The 21,385-nt window shown below is 44.3% G+C and overlaps 1 protein-coding gene across 1 annotated transcript; it reads left to right on the top strand.

Annotated features, from left to right (window-relative positions):
• The first annotated feature begins 2,828 nt into the window (after positions 1–2,828).
• On the top strand, positions 2,829–19,478 carry adamts5 (ADAM metallopeptidase with thrombospondin type 1 motif, 5 (aggrecanase-2)). Its single transcript, XM_011485086.4, has 8 exons — positions 2,829–4,700; positions 12,637–12,769; positions 13,116–13,283; positions 14,789–15,072; positions 15,974–16,157; positions 16,246–16,421; positions 16,501–16,676; positions 17,130–19,478. The coding sequence occupies exons 1-8, from the start codon at positions 3,699–3,701 to the stop codon at positions 17,806–17,808; spliced, it is 2,802 nt and encodes a 933-aa protein (XP_011483388.1). The 5' UTR covers positions 2,829–3,698; the 3' UTR covers positions 17,809–19,478.
• The last annotated feature ends 1,907 nt before the right edge of the window (positions 19,479–21,385 follow it).

Here is a 21,385-nt window from a genome sequence, read left to right as displayed (position 1 = left end):
CCAGCTTTGTTTGTTTATTTATTTAGATCCTTAAATGCAGAACAAAACAACATGGACGGAAAGGGAGCAAAAAGATGTCGACTGAGATTACCTGCACTTTTTTTCCCTTCATAATTTTTCAAAATAAAATACATTAAAAACATGGAATGTAGAACCAAAGAAATGTGCATTTAATAAACAATAAAAACATAAATATCCTTACTTGGCCCCCTTTTTCAAAGCTATTTAGAAATATGAATAGTCTTTTATTTTTAACAACCAATTATTTCTTTCTAATTACTGAGGTGACGTCAATGTTACAATTTTCCACCATTTCCATCTTCTCTACATTGCGATTTGACAGAGAGATTTCAAAATAAAAGCTTCAAACCTAAAAGCTACATTTAGCGCTCAGATTTTCAAATCCTTTCAACAAAAGAAAATGTACAACATAAATGTAATGTTATTATTAATATCTCAAAGAGATTTTACTATCATATTTTCCAAACAGAATGTGTTCTGTTGGAGAAATGAGATTTCCTGAGAGCCTCCAACTGTCAGGTTCATTTTTTTCACTTTTAGGGGAAACTATCTCCAGCTTCAAGGTCGAAAACGTCCTTTTTTAAACACGTTTATAATGAAGGATGTTACAGGCTACTGTAAAGTGTTGCATATCAGCACAGAGCTGCTTTTCTTAACTTCAGAATTTGCTGGAATTGTGTTACAGTAGTCAAACGAATGTAAACACTGCAGCAAAAAGGTGCAAAACGTCTCTGCAACCACACTTTTAAATATTTTCTTTTTCTGCTGTGCAGCTGAACTGTGTTACATTGGAGGGAGTTGGAACAGATTTTTTTCAAATAATTAATTGAACCGCACCTGACTTCAGTTTCATTTTAAAATGGGATTCGATGGTTTAGTTGTATTCTAAATATTGTACATAAAATGAAAAGTATGAACTCTGGATGAGGCACCAACTTTCCCTCATGCCCAAATTGTGGAGGAAATAGTTGCTGCTTTGAATTCAGGTGAGTAAAACAACAAGTCTACTTGTGACTAAGGAGATCGGTCTCACAGGAGCCCATCACCATGGCAACGGATGCTCAGAACACACCTGGGTTCCACGAAGGGATACGGAGGAAAAGAAGCCTTCCACTCCGTCTTCTGCTTTTAATTAGTTTTCTGTGTGAAGCTTTTATTTTAACATCCATGTTGAAGATGTGTGCTTGGGGGGGAGGGGGGGGATCATGGCGGTTACATAAACGGCTCATCAATTAGCCGTATTGGATTCCCTCTCCTCGTGCAGGAAGTGGGCCGCTCTCCTTTGGAGCACGTGGCTTGCCACGCGCCGTTCACACACGCTAGTTGTTTTTGGTCCTGTGCGTGTGTGTGTTTGTGTGTGTTTTTTGGATGACGGGGGCGGGTTTATGCTCATATGGCTGCTTTGGCATGCATCTTCAGAGGATGGAGGATTAAAAAGGATCCAATGGGAGGGTGGGGTGGGGGTGGGGGGCATCAGAGAGGAAGAGGGACGAAGAGGAGGGAATGAGGACCTAAAAGCCTGTCTGTGTGTGTCTGTGTGTGTGCGTGCGTGTGTGGGTGTGTGTGTGCGTGTGTGTGAGGAGAGGCAGCTCCGAGAAGATGCCGGAAAAGCCTTCAGGTTTTCACGGAGCTCCATCGCTTCCGGACCCGGAGAGTTGACAGTGGGGTGTTAAGGAGACGGGTGGGGGGTAGATACATTAAGGACAGAAAGGAAATCAGAGACGGGCTGTGGGGGGGGAGGGGGCAGTTGCATTGCATAACAGGAGAGTCAAAAAGTTCAGCCTGATACCGGATCCGCTGCTGCAGGGGGGGCAGGAAGGTTTTGTCAACACAGAGGGACTAAGCCCCGCCTCCAAGACCCCCCACCCCTTTGTCCACTTCAAATGCTATGGACACACTAAGCTTGTGCGGACAACAACGAACATTTAGCCCATAGCGTTCACACTGGACAAGCAGGGAGGGGCTTCTTCGTCTTCTTCTACTGTTTACCTCCTCATGTCCGCCACCTACAGCTGGAAGACGCCTGGTGCGAAATGTCAATGTGGCGTAAATGTGATGAATCTCGCTCCAGGCTTTTTCTTTCACAGCTCTATTCCGATACTTGAAAGACTCTGTGTGGCAGAATTACGGCTGGACACAAACCACAATGATCAATTTCTCCTCCGTGATCAATTTTTCTGATACTTGATCCTTACGTGGAATTCAAAGGGGACGCCATCCATACGGCACTACCATATCCGAGTGCATGATTGGTTAAAGTCTGATCCACTTTGACTTTCAACGCACCTTCAGTAGTTGCAAGTTTTGTACGTTGAGCCCAAAAACGGTTGTCAATTTTAATATGACAACACAAGAGATTTGAGCACAGAAGCCCAAAATGTGCGTTTACTCACATTTACGTGGATTTTTGAGTGGAAGTGGCCACTTGAAAGTAGCTTACGGGGGTAACAGATAACTGCTGTTTACATGCTCTCCCGCTAGCTTACAACCCCAAGCTAACATCAGTGGCGTAACATAAATGGCGACCAAATTGGAGCTGTCCATCCGTACAGTTTAGATCCAGATTCCAGCTCAGACGAGGAAAACAAAGAGGTTTGTCTGCAAGTGGATGCATCAGAATGGAGCGGAGCTTGTGAACCCGCCCAGCCTATTTTTTACATCACAAATTAAAAAACAAAATCCCAAACAGCCCTTCTTTGTCCGTTCCTGATTCAACAATTCAAAGAAATACTCATAAATGGAATTCTGAACTTCATTTTCTTTCCACGTGTCCTCCATCATCAGAAAAGTGACACAATATGTTAAGACACCTTTTTATTTATTGTTTTAGTCAGAGCGGGTCTTTAAAATGTGAAAATATGTGTACAAACATAAAACTACAAATGCATCAGTTAACCTATTTTGGCTTCATGCCGCCCGCCCACCAGCGGTTGCATCCAGGCGGCCCACGCCGCTCTGTCATCCCTGGTTTAGCTTTGGGACTCCCACCGTTTGATGCAACAAAGTTGTTGTGCATTAACGGGAGCAAAAGCTGATCATCTGCTGAGGACATTTTAGAAAAGCCTTCTTTCTTTTCAATTTTAGGAGGAGAACTGCACACTCACACGTTTGCTCCACCTCCATCTCTCTTCTCCTCTATTCAACCTTTGACTTTGGAATTGAGGTTCTGGAAAAGCCATGGATGATCTGTTCCTCTCAATGCAAAACAAAGGACTTTTTAGGCTCTTATTTATCAACACAGGCAAAGTATTTCACCATGTGTTTTTTTAGATGAGCTGTTGGTTTTATGGTGATTTTTCAAACTTTTCCAGCACCCTCCTTCCTGCTGAGGCGTTAGGAAGCCTCCACAGTCCAGGTTTCTCTCCTCCAACTGTGATGTTAGGAGGAGAGGCAGAGAGGGAGGGGGTGATTGAGCGCAAAAGGGGGCAGGACTTCAACTCTCCGGGTTCTATTAAGAGCAAACTTTGTGTTTTTGTTCTCCAAGTTCAGCTCCGTCCCTTCCAGGCTCCGCACTCTCCCTCTGCGGCTCGGGGTTGGTCTCCTCACCTGCCGGCGTACTACCGAACCCCGACACTGGGCGGGAGGATGCGCTTTTCGGGGAGCCTCAGAGGCGTCTCTCCGGCCGGTCCGAGGCTGTTTTAGAGGGAGCATAGATGTTCTCGGGACTGGAATGAACAATGGTGCGGCTCCTTGGAGCTCTGACTGTGGGCATGTTGCGGTGTCTCCTGCTGCTGCTGCTGCTGCTGTGCGCCGTGGAGGCGCAGCTGGCAGCCGAGGTGCCGACTTTCCAGGGGTTTTATATCCAGCCTGCCGGCGGGACGCGGTTCACACCTGCGCGGCGGACGGACGGGGTGGTGCGGACGATTGACCGGATTTACCACGGTGGGGGGAAAGTGGGCTACCTGGTGTACCTGGATGGGAGGCGGTTCCAGCTGGACATGGAGCGGGATGAGTCGGTGCTGTCGGATCACTTTAGTCCCCAGTATGTGATGGCTTTGATGGGGCAGAGCTCCGCACCTTCGCAGCGGGAGTGCGCGTACCGCGGGACGGTCAACTCGGAGCCGGAGTCGCTGGCCGTCCTCAACCTCTGCGGCGGGGGTCTGGAGGGTTTCTTCGCCGTCAACCAGTCGCGCTACACCATCACCCCCATCATCAGGGCGAGGGGACACGAGCACGACGTGCGCGCGCTGCAGGACAAGGACGCGGAGAGCGCGCTGCACGTTTTTACGCGCGAAAGTTTTCGTTTCGAGGCGGCCAACGACGGGCGCGAGAGCTGCGGCACGCGCGACAGGGCACGCAGAGGGAGGAAGAGGAAGCCGCACAACAGGGAGGATGAGGGTGGCGCGCGGCGCAGGAGGTCAGTGTCCCGCGCCAGGCACGTGGAGCTGCTCCTGGTGGCGGATGACAGCATGGCCAAGAAATACGGGAAGGACCTGAACCACTACCTGCTGACGCTGGCCTCCATCGCCTCGAAGCTGTACGGACACGCGAGCATCGAGAACCCCATCCGGCTCTCCGTGGTGAAGCTGGTGGTCCTCAGCGAGCGGGAGAAGGGTCTGGAGGTGAGCAAGAACGCCGCAGCGACGCTCAAGAGCTTCTGCAAGTGGCAGAACCAACAGAACCCGCTGGATGACGACCACCCGCACCACCACGACGCGGCCATCCTCTTCACCAGGCAGGTAAACAAACCCACCTCCACTTTCCCTCTTCACACCTTAGTTAAAAAAAGGTCTCTGAGCCCCGCCCGCCTTAGGGGGGGGGGGGGGGGTAGCCCACACTCTGTTTCTGATGCCAACATAGTGACGCCACGATGTTTGCACTCAGCGGGCTCACCTGGCATTTACTGAAACGATTTCCTCCTTTCCTAATTAAAATTCCGCTAATTGTTATGCCCCCCTCCCCCCAAACACATGCACACACTCACCAGCACGCGCATTTGTGTGTTTTCTTTGTGCATTTGGCTGAGTCCTCCGTGCGTAAAACTGCGCAAAACCCTCCGCGTTTTGTCCTGGCTCCTGATACTTTCCCGGGCATGTAACGGTGCGCGTGCGTGCACGGCTCCGCGCACACATTCTTCCCATGGATATTTGAGATTTCGCATCAGCTGCTGTGCACATTGCAGACATATCTCGGAATTCCCCTTGAAACTGCATTTCATCACATTTGCGCTCCCATTTCTTCTGTCATCGCTCCAGCCTGCATATTTCTCCCCCCCCCCCCCCCCCGCCACTTTTCCAGGGGTCTGTCAGCTGGGACTGGGAGCTGTCCGTAGACTGTCAGGAAAACCAACACCCTGTTGAAGGCCAGACCACACTCATCCATCCCTTCTTTCCTCCCTCCCTGTAAAGTGGCTGGTCCAAAGCCGCAGGGCAGCAGCGGATCTGCGCGCATTCTTCACCTCTGGGTGGGGCTCCGTGGTGGTTTGCTTCAGTTCACGGGTCAGATGGCTTCACCTTGGACTGCGGTGCCGTCAAGTCTTGCAAGGCCTTGCCAGAAGATAACACGCTGGCGGTGTTACCTCAGGTCTCGTGCACTTGTGCACAGTTGGCAGTGTGATTCCTTGGAGAGGCTTTGGGCAGTGCATGCCTGAGGTTAGTCCTCTGGCAGTGTGGCACCAGGCATGAATGCCAAACACCTTGTGGCTTATGTTGTATCTCCACTTGGCTGCAGCAGCAATAATCAGATGTTTGGCTTTAGTCGGCTGAACGGGGTTACGGAAACAGATGCTAGAGCTTCATAAACCTGCCTCTGCCCCTTTTCCTTCTCACACTGCTGCAGGCGAGCCACAGGGCGTGCTGTGGATTTAATCTGTTGCCAGGAGGTAGGCTCACCTGCAACATGGCCGAGATCTGTGGAAAACTTCACATTCTTGATCTTAATCTGTTTAATTTCTGCAGAAAAACTGGCCTAATTGCACCTAAATCGGGTTTCCGTGCAGAATAAGCCCTCAGTGACTTGGCTTTGGGGTCATGATCTGAAAAAAGACGTAAAGAGAGGCCATGAACTCGCTTTAGCCTTTGAACCTTGTTGCTATTATTGCCAGAACCAATTTCTCTTGTCATCTAACACTTTTATTTGGCATGTAAAGGTACAGCAGTTGCCTATAGGGCTTTCTGTGCTGCTTTGTGCTAAACATACTTGCTGCTTTTAATAATGAAATAACTAAAATTGGCTCTAATATTGGCTCATTTTAGACGAAAAACGGAAAAATAGTGATATTCATGAAGGGAAATCTTTAAAAACTAAGGTGCATGAAGGTCAGACGTCTAGAAAAACTGTAAATAAGAGAAATAACAAGTTATATTGGTGGTACTGAGTTTTACAGTGCGATTGTGGAATCAGATCGCCCTATTGTTCACATGCTGTCAGGAACGGGGGCGGAAGGGTTAGAGGAAACTCACTTCTGTGTGGTTGGGTCCAATTACTCCAACGGGCCGTCCTTGCTGGGAGCTGACCCGTGTGGCAGTGTGGACCAGCGCCACACATGCCAGCACCGGAACCAAACAAGGAGCACATTGAAGGGGCTCTTCTGAGCGTGCATCAGGGTATGTGGGAACATTAAATGTTCCGCATGGTTGTGTTGTCGGGAGCTTGGATGGCGGACAAAGCGCTACTGTGGTGCTGTGGACACGCGAGTTTAGCTTTTTGTCACTCAGTTTTCTGTGCTTTTCACTAATGGTCATGTGAAAGAGCAGAATCCTGAGCTTTTCAATCACTTTTTTCCCCCTGTTTGGTCTGATAACTGTTTGATATTTGATTCTTATACTAAAATATAACACCAACAGAGCGCTGGACAATCACTGGCCAACACAAGCAAGTCAGCATTGAAGACTCATGAGCAACAGTTTGATTTTTTTAAAGCTGCAGACTCTATTGCACATAGACAACTACCCAGCTTCATTAGCCATCATTGGCTACATGAGCCACTCTGATGCACAATGGTGTTTTTGACTAATTCTTGTGGCCTTTTTCCTGATCATGGAGGACATCTTTAGAAGGTTTCTGCTCTGCTGCTGCTCCTTGGGGAGGAGAAGACTCCTTGCAGCATCTCTTCTCGTCTCATCTTTGAGCCAGTTTGTGAAGTAGCGTGTTACTGCAGCAATGAGTTACCACCGACTGTGCATTTGCGCCATTAACTCAGCTGTTTGTTTTTACCCAACTTCCATTTGGTTTAATGTAACCGAGAGAAAATGTCAGAGCCTATGAAACCTAATTCGTTTGAAATTTGAGGTCATCTGTCAGTCAGCTAGCTTAAAAGTTAAGGCAAACAGCAGTGCATTATGGGAAAACGTTAAACATTACAGATAAAAACACAGCTGGGGAAAAAATGTCAGCAACCTGTTGTTAAAAGTACAGTCTGTTCCCCGTCTACTGTACTTTGGCTGCATGTACCTTCTGGGGTCTGACTATACATTGAAGTGTACATTTCCCAGCCCTCGCCCCCGTCGCAGCTCGTCACTATATTTGTTTTCGTGCTTTTGACATTTCACACGTGCTTTATTTTGTCTGGCATAGTCGACAGCCCGCAGACAGCTCCTTTAGATCAAACTCCTGACCTCGGCACCACGCCTGTCGACATGATGCAAACTGTCCAGAGGACTTGGTCTGTCCTGCAACAACACGGGCTTCCACGCATGAGCGAGCCTTCAAGCCGACTCCTGTTTGCTGTCACAGCCGATGGTCTTCCTTGAGCTCTCCCATTTACCCGGGCAAATAAGAGGGAACTTTATTTTTTGGTCCATCAAAGCTTTGATGTTCCACCGTGAGGGAATCCGTTTCAAGCAGCCTGCTAAGGTTTCACCTGTTTTTCTAGAAAAAAAGCAAACATCTTACATTCTTGATGGCAGCTGGAAGACGTTTGTGGATTAAATGGGTGAAAAAAAGGAAGATCCTGAAAACGTTAGCATAAATGGCGAAAAGGCCTTGTGTGTATTTGATAAAGAAAGTGTTTATTGGAAAAAACAAAATTTCTGAAACTGGACTAAACATCAATTTTACAGGAAATAACTGTCTTTGCCTCAATTCTTTATATTTTACTTTAGGAAATGAATAACCACTAACTAGCTAAAAGTGTTAGCGGGCGTCAATAGCCTAATAATTCTTCCTTAGTGAGACTTTGTTTCTATCCCAACATGTGTTATTTTGAAGGGTTGAAAAGGGAAGTGTGTTGTTCTTTTAGGATGGACTTGAAACAGACTACGCTTTTTTAGCCTTTTCAGTCATGTGACTGCGTGCGACAGAGGTGCTGCGTGAATTTCTGAGGAGGGAAGCGGAGATGAAGAGCACGCTGGCCCGTCGGCTTCCTCGCCGGCCGCTAAAGAACATTTCACAGCGGTTCCAGAACTTCTATAATCAAAGTTTGTGTCCCTGCGTGGAGAAACTCAAGCCGACTCAGAAGTGTTCGGACAGTATCCTGATACGCTGAGGAAGATAATCGCAGAGAACAATTATCATCCGGATGAATGAAGGATGGATGAAACCGATCTCTTCTGCAAGAAGAGACGCTCAAATCAGGACCTCTTGCACTTAACTGATGAGAAAGGAAGCACAGGCTGCTGGTTTTAAGGCGCACAGTGACAGAGTGGCTGTCTTTACATGGACATAAGCAATCGGAATGAACGCCTGATCAGAACAAAAATGTGTCATGTAAACATAATACTCGTTCAGATCCAAATTTCATTTCCGATCGACATAGGTGGATTATGCCAATTGTTGGTCAGATCGTTGTGCATGTAAACAGTTTATTCTGATCGTGTGTCACTAGTGCGCTGGCTTTGCATCATGCATGGACTGTGTGGCTCCAAAGAAGACTTTGAAGTCTCTGAGCAGAGCAGCCGGACGCGTAGCTTTGTGTTTGCGGACAGGGGAGGATGCTTTGTTACGGTGACGCTTTGGACCGCAGTCCGTCCGGCTGCTCTGCGTAAGCGAGCTGCAGGACTCAAGAAAACCGTGTTTCCAAGCAGAGGAGCGGCTTTTGAATGCAGAAATGCCGCGCAGTCCTGAGGAACCGAGCAAACAATCATGTGGATTTGTGTTACCAGTCGTGTCCAGACAAAATAAAGGCCGATGTTATCCAGACATATTTATATGAAGCCAAGATGCAGATTGCGACATTGTCCGCATCAACTGGTAAATCTTGTCTGCACATATTAGCTTAACCGTAACCTTTCTTCCGGGTCAATTTGCCCAAGAATAAAGCACTGGCCGCACGAATTTGGAAAATTATGATCAAACAAACCCTTAATGAAAAGACCATCTCACTCTATGCCGCAGCTTTGTTTGTTTACAACTGAATTTGTCATTTCTTTTTCTACAACCGTTTCTGTCCAAATGGTTTATTCAGACTCAAAGTGTGGCGTATGTAAACGTTTGTCATAATCAGATAAGGTTTTTCTGGGCCCATGTACGCGAAACATTTTCTTTTTCCTGGGGGGGGGGGGCTGGCAAAAAAAACTTGAGAAGCACTGATCCAAATAGTATTTTCCAATTTCAATTATCGATTCATGTTATTTTGAAACGATTCTCTAATGCTATAGGTCGATTCGATTAACATCTTGCCTCAGGCGGATTGATCTGGTTGGATCATAGGAATATAAGTCGATTCATCGATTAGGTCGATCAATTGTTACACCTCTAGTAAACAAATAAGTAGAGTATATAGTGTCATCGACTGCATCTCAAAAGTTTCATTCAAACTTAATTTTATTTTCTACTTTTCTTTGATGTAAATTTCACTTTACTTTTCTATGCACATATGTGATCAAGATAAGTTGTTGCAGTGGTATTACTTGTACCCACTCTAATGAACAAGGATGTGAGGTTAGTCAATATACACTACGACTATTTTAGTATCTAAATCCATTGTCCAAATAAGAAAAAAAAAGCAGTTAAATTTTCTTGATGTTTTCTTTCAAATACATTTGTTTCTGGTGGTTAATTCATCTGTTCAGTCTTTTCTTTATTGGGTTCTGTTTCAGTGGGTTGTATTTCATGGAGTAAGTGACTCCCATGTGTGCATGTGTGCGTCTGGCTCTCCGTTTGTTTTAACACCGTCGTTGGTTTGGATATTGAGTGGTCTCGTACCTCACATGTAAGCACAGCCTTTGATCGTCTCTTGACCTCTGCGGCCAGCTCGCCACCTGCTCTTGTGTTGTTTCTGCCAACGTTTCCATATGTCTCCTGGTTCATCTCCTTCATTTCCGGCATTTCTTTTTCCATCTGTACCTCCCTGGTGTCTCAAGTGCTTTGACTTATTTTTGTTTTCCCGCCTTCTTTCTTTTTCTTTTTTTTTTTTTTTTTTTTTTTTTTTTTTTTTTTTATTCCCGCCTTCTTTCTGCTGAGACCTGGCTGGAAGTAGAAATAATTCTGTCAGTTTGGGGGTTATTTCAGGTTGTATTCACACGTCAAAATTTAAGCGGAGACCGGCTATTTTAACCGGTGTTTCCTGTTTCGCTGTGCCACACCGGAGAAAGACGTCTGGATGGGAGGAAACAAAATACGTGGATAAAAAAAGAAAAGTATAGCAAAAGTTTTCTGTATTTTATTTTCCGATCAATATAAACAGGCTTTGCTTTACATTCTTCGTGATGATCTGCACACACAATAAAGCCAAGAAACTTTACTTGGATCTTCGTTTGCTAGCCAGGTATCCAGCAGTCAGCAGGCAAAGTCACACCCTTTGTGTATGCTTTCTAAGTATTATTATATGTACTTTAATGTAGTTATCTGAGTATGTGAGCGTGTTGTTGTGAAGTAGTCCCACCCAGTCAGTCATGTGTGTGACGTCTCAACACAAGGCAGGTTGTTCCAAAGGGATCGGCCAAAAACGGGTAAACACCCTCCCCACAGAGCCTCTCACACAACCCAGCAGGCCTGTCAGCGCCACTTAACAAGACGATTCATCCTCTCCCCGAGACATGAGGGCGCGTTTATGCTCCCATGTGCATGGATGTCCGTTTCTACATGAGTATTCGTGGATCTCAGTGGGCCTTTTGAGCCTGTCGGGATGCACGTACGAGCATGTACGGTGATGTGGGTGCGTTATTAGAGGATTGACTTCTGCGCTGAAGGGACAGGCTGCTCAAGCCCGAGGCTTCATCTACATGGATATGTGTGGGAACTATGAGCCAGAATCGATGCAATATACTTAGTCTAAGTGTTGGTGGAAAAGCTCTTTCCCCCATTGGCACTTCATAATGATAATAATTAAAAGGTGGCCGCTAAATTCTATCACTTGATGGTAAAACTAGGTCAATCGTGTGTACAGTTGGTGTCCATACCCTCTAAAAATAGCTTGACAAAGCCCGTCTCCTGGAACAACAGGAACATTTTATTTCAATCAATTCTGTAGCAGTTCATTTTTGTGTCCACTCACATGAGGCAATCCATGCCGGAGCACAGTTGTCCGCCTAGTCCTGACCTTCCCTGACCAGTGTTGACACTGTTTAGAGTGACCCAGGCCTGAGAGGATGCCACAGCTTTATTTATCCCATAAAGATGGCGTTATAAACTCTTTCTGTTGGGTCATCATCCACCAATGAAAGCACAATGTTTGTAGATGCTAAATGGGATGTTGCCTAATTGCCTAATTGACTTAACCACCTGGCGGGCCGTATCCGGCCCGCCAGGTGGTTAAGTCCGGGCCACACATGAAGAGTCAAAATCAAAAGGATGTTTAAAAAAGAAAGCAAGTTTATAGTCCATTCCTGTGGCGAGTTATGATTTTTCAAAGAAATAACCGAAATGCGCAATTCCGCCACTAGCAAAGGAAAAATATAACAGGTGAAACAGCATATTTCTGCATGTAACAATAGTGAAATCTAACAGCTCTGCGTCTGGGTAGGGATGCACTTTGGTTCCCTATGAGCCTTACCACTGTTATCTTGCTATAAGGATGATCAGTAGTGACACCCTAATGACCTAAATGTTGTCAAAAAGTAAAGTGGAGCGAAGAGCTTTCCAGGAAAATGGACAGAGCTTTTTTTTCACGATGCTGAAAGTTTATTATCGGGATTGCTTCAGTGTCAGATGTCAAATTTTCAGTCTGTATAAAATTGAATAGACCAACTTTTTTTGAAGTGAAATTAATTTAATTTAAGATCCATTGGCCGCAAGTTATTAGGCTACTATGTTGGTTGAGGCATTTTTTCCAACTGGGTAAAAAAACTAAAACATAGCTGTTATTTTGCTTTTACCTTACTGGTCCGGCCCACTTGAGATCAGACGGGCTGAATGTGGCCCCCGAACCAAAATGAGTTTGACACCCCTGCCTTAGAGCATCCAAATAAACCATACTTTTGAGTCAAATCTACTCGATGGTACGGTACAAATTTCCTAGTAGATGGCCAAATCTGACCTTCCTTGGCCAATGTTGACACTGCTCATTGGGGTCCAGACTGGAGTGAATGTGCTACAGCGTTATTTACCCCATAAAGATGGCGTTATGCACTTTTCCTGTTGGTTACTACAGGTTACTACTACACTGGCGCCAACCTGTACCCACCAGGAGCAATGTGGGGTTCGACCTCTGATCTTCTGATCGACTGTTCAACCTCTGAACAAGTTTAGCAGATCCAAACACCATGTTAGAATCTGATTTACACTTCTTTTCCACAGGACCTCTGTGGCCATCACTCCTGTGATACTCTGGGCATGGCGGACGTCGGCACCATCTGCTCCCCAGAAAGAAGCTGTGCCGTCATCGAGGACGACGGGCTTCACGCGGCTTTCACAGTGGCTCATGAAATCGGTAGGTAGGCATGACTGCACACAGATAAAGCAACACGATCACGCCAAGGCATGCACATCTGTCGGCAGGTCTTATTTGTGGATTAATATCACGTAGTTCACCTCGTAATCTGAGAGCTTGGTATGTTTTCTTCTCTCATTCTTTTGGAGGCAAATCCTGTCATTTCTGGGAGTTCTGCCAAGTGATTAGGGAGCGTTTTCATGCCTTTTCACCATCATTTCAAAGCCAAAGAAAATACAGCTTAAGGAGAGTTTCCATTATTTGTTTAGAATAAAAGAATGAAGCATCAGTTTTCCATAAAGTGTTAAACCTAAATCCATCTTTCCTCTGTCTGTTTGCACACCAGGTCACCTACTGGGCTTATCCCATGATGACTCCAAGTTCTGTGAGGAGCGCTTTGGGGTAAATAGTGACAAGCGGCTCATGTCCTCCATTCTCACCTCCATTGATGCGTCCAAACCCTGGAGCCGCTGCACCTCATCCACCATCACAGACTTCTTCGACGACGGTAACGGTAAGTGGCGGAATGGACTTTAAAAGTGTATTTGTATGATTTCTGTGTCCAGAGAACTTTCTAAGCTTTGCTTTAAAAAAGTCGATTAAAACCTTCTTAATTTTTTTAAAAAAGTGCAGCTTTAGTGCAGCCAAACATGAATGTGAATCATGCTTGTTTTCAAGCTTCATAGTGTACAGCTTTGAAGTGCTGCTTTTGACAGTTTGCATGGTCGTTCCAACGTATACTGAAACCTGCCTTGAAGGCCTAAAGTGCTTTACAGTCACAGTCCCATTCATCCACACACACATTCGAACACTGATGGCGGCACTAATGCCGAACACTTTCACCAACCTATAACCACTAGCAGCAATGTGGGGGTTCAGTGTTTTGCCCAAGGACACTTCGACACATGAGCGGGCAAGGCAGGAACAGAACCTATGAGATTTTGATCAGAGGTCGACCGATCTACCTCTGCACCACTACCACCCAGTTATTTGAATGAATTGGAATTAGGGCTTTAGAATGCGATCAGTTTGGTCACACATGCAACCTAATTTCCCAGTAATGTGAACAATAAGATTTCAGATTGTGTGTTCAAATTCTGATATGACAGTCAATAGTCACCGTTGAGCTACGTTAACGCGTAGCTACCAGTGCTCAGAAAATACACGACATCAGTTTAATACCTTTAAAAAGTCATGATAGAACCAAAAAGTAATTACTTACATTTAGATGTAAACTTCTGTGCTTCAGAGCACACCCATATGAAGAAATGCACTTCTGCTCTAGGCCACAAGTGCAGTGTGGATTACCCTACTGGCAGAGGGGAAAACCAGCCCTGTGTCCTACTTAAAAAACAGTTTTGGACACCACTACAGCTTCAAATGCCCTTACAATTGGAGTAATAGAGAAGAGCAAGAGGGGTAGGGAAGCAATCCGGATTCTAGCCCAAAGTCTTTCCCTGTGGTTTAATAGCAGACACACATTAAGCCCAATCAGAAATATTTTAAACTAAGAGCTCCCCTCTGACTGGCCGGGACCAGAAATCTCTGTAATTGTGTGTGCCTTCATTTGTAAATGTCAAAAATGGTTGAATAGCTAGCCGGGTCCACAAACAGAGAAGATGCAGCCTTGGTTTGGCGGGAGCAGATTAAAAAAAAGATTGAGATCTATTTCTTAAGAACGTTCAGTCCTAACCTGTACAAACATTTTAAGGACTTGGTTCTACTGCAGCACCACCCAAAGGTGGGTAGTTGCACCGTGGCGCAAGCAATATGTAGTCATTCAAGTTTTTCAGGACTCTGATTGTTTTATGATGTAGACTGCCCAACAAAATTAGTGGCACAACTTAGCTCAAACAGCTTTGAACACTGACCCCATCAGTAGTACTTACACACTGATAGCGGTCAACTGCCATGCAAGGTGCCAACTGTAAGCACAAGGAGTAATGTTGAACACTGGGGAGCATGCTCTAAATTTCTCTTTGAGGCTTAACAGTCTTTGTTGTCTCCCGTACACAACAGCTGAGTGTCTCCTCGACTCCCCACGTCAGTCCCTTCTCGGCCCGGAAGAGCTACCAGGTCAAAGCTACGATGCCGTCCGCCAATGCCGCCTGGCCTTTGGTCCAGAGTACACCGTCTGCCATGGCATGGACGTCTGCTCTCGACTGTGGTGCTCAGTGATTCGCCAGGGACAGATGGTGTGTCTCACTAAGAAGCTGCCGGCGGTTGAGGGAACTCCCTGCGGGAAGGGACGCATCTGCCTGCAGGGGAAGTGTGTGGACAAGACCCGCAAGAAGCACTACTCGGTGAGAGTGTTAGATAATCTGAGGACATGGTAGATTTATGAGGGGACCAAAATAGAAAACCGATTTTTCCTGTAGCTCTTGTGTTCAATGAGATGCAGAGAAGTCTCATGACAAGAATTGACATACTCCTTAGGTGGCCCCATTGTGTGGTCTCCTCTATTTTATGCCAATGCTGGTCTGCTGTTTAGTTTCCCTTATTCCCTTTTGATTTAAAATCAATGTGACTTTAAGCAGCTAAAGATTCAAATCTGTTCTTGGCAGCCTCTTGATGCTGTTTATGTATCAGAGGAGGAAAAGACAGAAAAAATTGTCCTTGCTGGATCTTTTGGCAGCCATGGATAAATCTGATCCAACGTCTCCTGGCTTCTTTTTTATTGCTGTGCAGTTTACCGCTCCATGTTAGACTTCAGAATCTCTATGATTGAATATAAAGCGAGTGCAAAATTAATCCTTTTATTACAATGGAAAGGATAGATTAAAGGGATAATAAAAACTCAGCTGTGGAAGTGAATAAAAAAGCAGTTTCCACAGAGAGAGTGGGGAATATAGGATCAGTAATGGTATTCTTCCCCCCTAAAACCATCAAAAACTGAAGAGTCATGTACCAAAGGCTGGAAAAAACACAAAAATGAAGAATTGTATTCAGGCTGTTCCTCAAGGGGACCATGTGAGCTTTCTGCCTTCTGCTATAAACAGACGTTAGTTATTATCACAAGATGACGACGGTCTTCCTCTTTCCACACTCTAGTGAATGCCACGTTTTTGGCGTTCTCTCCAAACGCCTTTTACTGCGACACGTTGTCACTTCAACTTCCAACTAATCTGATAAGCATTACTGATTGTCTCTCTCTTTTCTCTTTATGTCACTCTGCTTCTTCACCACTTTCCACCTCCCTGCCAGACGTCCAACCACGGCAGCTGGAGTTCTTGGGGTTCTTGGGGTTCATGCACGAGAACCTGTGGAGGTGGGGTGCAGTTTGCGCAGCGTTTATGCAACAACCCACCACCAAGGAACAACGGGCGCTACTGCACCGGGAAGAGAGCCATCTACAGATCCTGCAACGTCACTCCATGCCCACCATCAAGTAAGTAAAGGGTGCACATGTAACTGTCAATTTGCAGTAGATGAAGTCCTTTTGCCTCACTATTAACATGGAATTTTTTTTTTTGCAGATAAAACTTTTCGCCAGGAGCAATGTGAAGCCCGAAACGGTCCCCAGACCGATCCTAAGGGAGTCAAAACCTTTGTTGAGTGGGTGCCAAAGTATGCAGGTGTTCTTCCAAAAGATGTCTGCAAGTTAACCTGTAGAGCCAAAGGTACCGGGTACTACGTGGTGTTTTCACACAGGGTAAGCCAGCCACACAAAACAAAAGTGGTGTAGCTTTATTAAAGAAAAAGGGAGTGACGCCTCCACTCATTGTGTTCAGGTGGTGGACGGGACAGAATGTCGCCCCTACAGCAGCTCGGTGTGCGTGAAAGGGAAATGTGTGCGTACAGGCTGCGATGGCATCATCGGCTCTAAGCTACAGTATGACAAGTGTGGTGTATGTGGGGGCGACAGCACAGGATGCATTCGGGTCGTTGGGAATTTCACAAAAAAAAGGTAAGACTAAGGTCACGATCCAGATAAGAGAGTCAAAAAAAATGTCAGAAACAAGAAAACTGTTTTGATTCCTCTAAGTTGACAATGTGGGCTGTTAACAAAAACAATCTAACACCTGAAGATTCCTTCACTAAAAACAACCGTGTGTCAGGACTTTTATTACTCAGAGTAAGGCCATAGAACCCATATTTCAGCAGCATGTTCTCAATTAAGATCTTTAATCGGGGCATGGATCCAGTCCCCATTCAAAAGAAATGACTGATTATTTTAGACCTCTGAATATTTGCCTATTTGCTCAGTGTAGAGAAAAGCAACAAGAATGTTTTAAAGAACAGATTCCCCAAAAACGAATCAATCTCCTCATCATTTCTTGTCAGAAGTAGTTTTGTCAGGTATTTTGTTTGTTTTGTGGTAGACTTTGCATCTAATCAATTTTTGTTTTTTGCCAAATAGCAAAGGCTACACGGACATAGTAAAGATCCCTGCTGGCTCGACGCACATCAAGGTTCGTCAACACAAGGCTAAGGACCAAACCCGCTTCACTGCCTACTTGGCCTTTCGACGGCCCAATGGAGAGTACCTTCTTAATGGCAAGTTTATGATCTCTACTTCAGAGACAATCGTCCCTCTCAACGGTTCTTTGCTCAACTACAGCGGCTGGAGTCAGCGGGATGAGTGGCTTCACAGCATGGGTCCTGGAGCTCTTCAAGAACCTTTGGTAGTCCAGATCCTTGCTACAGATGCAAAAAAACCATTGGACGTACGTTATAGTTTCCTCATGCCACGAGTGACATCTCCACAGCAACTGTTAGCTCCAAAGTTGACACAGTCACAGAGCACCACCACAACGTCTAGCACAACAGGAACCACCTCCACAACCTCTAGCACCACTATGTCTTCCTTTACTCTCCCTGCTTTGATCCAAGGACCAGTGGCAGCACTTGGCCCCTCACCTCCTACCGCAGGGCCCCAGTGGGTGACGGGATCTTGGATGGCATGTTCCAGGACATGTGACACTGGATGGCAGAGCAGGACAGTTCAATGCAAGGACCAACATGGAAAACTATCTAAGAACTGCCTGATAGGTGTACGGCCCTCCGCCTTCAGGCACTGTCTGGTAAAGAAATGTTAAGGTTGCAGTTTTGGACAAAAAGGACTTGTTGGAAAACACTGTTATCCCTAGATGTCTAAAGTGGTGGATGTAAGACAATGAACCAATGAATTAAAACACAAAACCTTAAACTGGATTGTAAATGTTGGCGAATAAAGCCAGGACAAGGAGATTTAATGAAAGACTGATGTGGATGTGCGTGACTATAGCCCAGAGAAATGACCTATGCAGAGCTCAAGCAAAACAGCGTACCGCTTTGGAACAGCTAAGGATCCAAGTTGCATATAATTTCCACAGTAAAAAAAACTATATTTGTCTTTACTTTGGTTCAATCCTGGAAGTGTTTGGGATTGTTCCCAATGATGGCATGTGTGTCTTTTTATGGCTCTATGTGTCGTCATTGCCGTCACATATGTTTGCCCTTTGTGCCCGAGACAAGAGCCCCAACAATGGGAAATGCTTGATGTTGATTACTTGCACGGCTACCTTGCTCCAGAGCCTGCATTCTACACATGATGCCTCTAAATCGCTCATTCCTGCATGTTTACCTTGAAATGTGATAGAAGAATCTTAGGAAACACTGACCCACCAGATCAAGAGTGTCAAACCCCAGTTCTTTAGAGTCCAGCTGGTTTTCAGATATCCCTGCTCTCTGTGATTACCTGAAACAGGTACTCATCTTAAGGACCAGCACAGGTGGGGGTAGTTCAAAACAGGTCAAAGACCCTTGAGGATTAGATTTTGGCATTCCTGCACTAGACTGTTGATCTTTGTTGCAGTATTCTTCGCTACTGCTACATAAATCTTCAGTTATTAAGATTGATTCCATTAGATGATAATGACCTATTTTTAAAACACAAATTCCTACTATAGTGTATGTGTTCATGTACTACAGCCTTGGATCAGGAACGGCGATATCTCAAACTACGAAACTGTTAAACTGAAGTGCTTATTCAAAGAAAATTGTCTTCCAAAGTCTTCCAAAGTGGTCAGCATCATGTGTAGGATTTTCACGTTTTGAAATATGCAGCCAAGAACGACGTGGAAAATCCACACATTTTGGATTCTGGTCAGCTGAAATATGCAGTTCTGTGGAATTACAGCTAAGAAAGAAAGTTCTTCCAGGAAACACAACTGGTTGTACTGATTTTGATCATATTATCAGTGTAGAAGCAGCTCCAGTGTTTTGGGAAAACCAACAAAAGAGTTAAACCAAGATGCAGTTTAATAATTATGAAGCTTCATGATGACTCAATGGTTTGGGGGAAGCTGTCCACATTGTATTAATATTTGTCTGGAGCCCTTTTCACACATGAAACAATACAGTTTTAGTTTATCAGACTGAACCGCAACAGAGTTGCAAAAGAGCCCAACAAATCAGGAATTTGTGACAGGTTTAGAAGTTGTATAAAACAAAAAATTATGCTAAAAAGTAATTAAATTATGAGGACTTTGTGTTGGGTATTTTCTAAGTTCATGTGAGTTTCACTCCAAAACTGGTGTAAATGATTTTTTATTGAACGGATTTCATAAATTAGCCAATTATTTTTATGCTTTAAAACAAATTTTCTTTGGATTTAAAAGAACTAAAAGAAAAAATTGAATTTACTTTAATAATGTATGAAGTCTTGCACTAAAAGTAAAAAAAAAAAAAAAACATAATTTCTCTGGACCCAAAAGTAAGTTATTTTTCAATGGGTGATGTCACACTCACTCGATCAAGGTTTCATATACAATCGGTGAGGCAAACCAACCTGCAAACAACTTTGCACCCTATGAGTCAGACCATAGTGGAAGATAGAAAATCTGCTCCATGGGCCTTTTTCTGCACGGCAACAAGCCCTGCTTTCCATTTATGGGTTAATGAGAAACCAACTGAAATTGTTTCATTTTAGCAAAATAATTCACCTGAGCTGCTGACGAATCGATTACTTCCTGCTAACTATTCAGACGTAAATGTGTGGAAGGGGCTCATGTAAGCAAACGAAGCGCTCGCACATTGCTGTCTCCAAAACTTCCAAATCAAACAGTATATTCCATGAATATGTGTTTTTGTCCTTTACAGTGTCTTAAAGCTTTTTCTTTCTGACTTATATCATCGTTGTAAGGTTTTGTTTGTGTTTCTGTGACCGGGTGGGTGAGTGCTGTCTCTAACAAACTGCCTGTATGACAATGTGTGCCCTGGAAACTGGCAACGACAGCAATGGATTTCAATGCTTTTTTGTTGTTCTTATTTGTTTTTTTATAAGGTGACAAATATAGTGGAGGACTTTCAGATAAGTTAGGATCAAAATCTACATAAACAGACATTTTGGGAAAACAGGACAAAGGCCTGAACATCAGATGTGATTCTTGCATAAATGGAAAAGAGGGCAAAAGTTTTTGAATTAGCGACAAAACCAACGGGAAGTTGTACATTGTTTTTCACGATGCAGACTTCTTTATCTTTAGGCAAAGTTGTGATTTTAGTCCTACTAATAGACTGAAACTGTTAGGCTGCAAAAATGAGCCATCTACGAATCCTAAACCTGTTTGTTTGGTGGCTCGACACAAATGCTGAGAAGTTTCAGTAAAAACATCTCGTGTTAGCTTGTTAGCACCTGCTAATTTGGGGTACAACTCAACACAAAAATGACAACCAACCGGATAAAAACTGATCAAAAACAACCAAACTTTACTTTGTTTTCATGATTCGGAAACATGTTTGTTTTCACCTCAGGCTTACGTCAACCATCAGGTCATTTATTGTTTATTAATGTTTAATTAGGTCAACTTAAAAAAAAAACAGCAAGATTGTACTTTATTTTAGTAAATGTGTAAAGAATGTACATCTGTGTTAAGACAAGCCTTTCTCCATGAAGGCCAATTTATTGCATTAAAAATTCAAAGTATTCTGAAAGAGATGACCTCAGCTCTCATGGATAATTAGGCATAACGAAGTGAGCAACATATCTAGAGGGCTTGGAAATAACTTTATGTCATTGTGTTGCAATGTCTGGCACCCATTATCCTTTCCTGTGTGGGGAACCTCACCCGTTTGGCTCCCACGCGGGAGAAAAGCCTCCCTGTTTTTCAGTGCATGACCCAGGTCAGCGTACCTCTCACAAAAAACCCATGCTGAAATACTAGCATAAAGTCGCCGTGTTTGTGCAGTGATTACACATGTCTGAATGCAACCATATTCAGAGAAAAATGTGCGAAAAAAAATCCTATTTCTACCAGTTTTTTCCGATATTGCTGGCACTCTCCCATCAGCAAAACTCTGCTCAATGAGCGACAGAAACAGCACTGAAATTTGTAATTTATTGTTTGTACAACTGGTATGTGTGAATAAAAAACAAAGAACAAGGAGATTATCTGTATTTATTCTAGTCATTTTGTATCAAATATCTATTTAACTGAGAATTATGACCTTCTGAATCACACTGATGTAAGTAAAGTGTTTTCTTTTTTAGTATGCTACAAATGTATTTGTATATAAACTATAAATATGTATGTTTGAATTTTTGTCTGTGTGCATAACATTGGTTCCAGTTTTGTTTTGTTTTTAAAAATAAAAGTAAATTGAAATGGTTGAAAACGTATATAAACTAGTTGT

Source organism: Oryzias latipes, chromosome 2 (genome assembly GCF_053564925.1).
Source record: "Oryzias latipes strain Hd-rR chromosome 2, Olatipes_Hd-rR_3.1".
Lineage (NCBI taxonomy): Eukaryota > Metazoa > Chordata > Actinopteri > Beloniformes > Adrianichthyidae > Oryzias > Oryzias latipes.
Note: the sequence above shows the minus strand (reverse complement) of the source record. Positions and strands in the feature narration are given on the sequence as shown.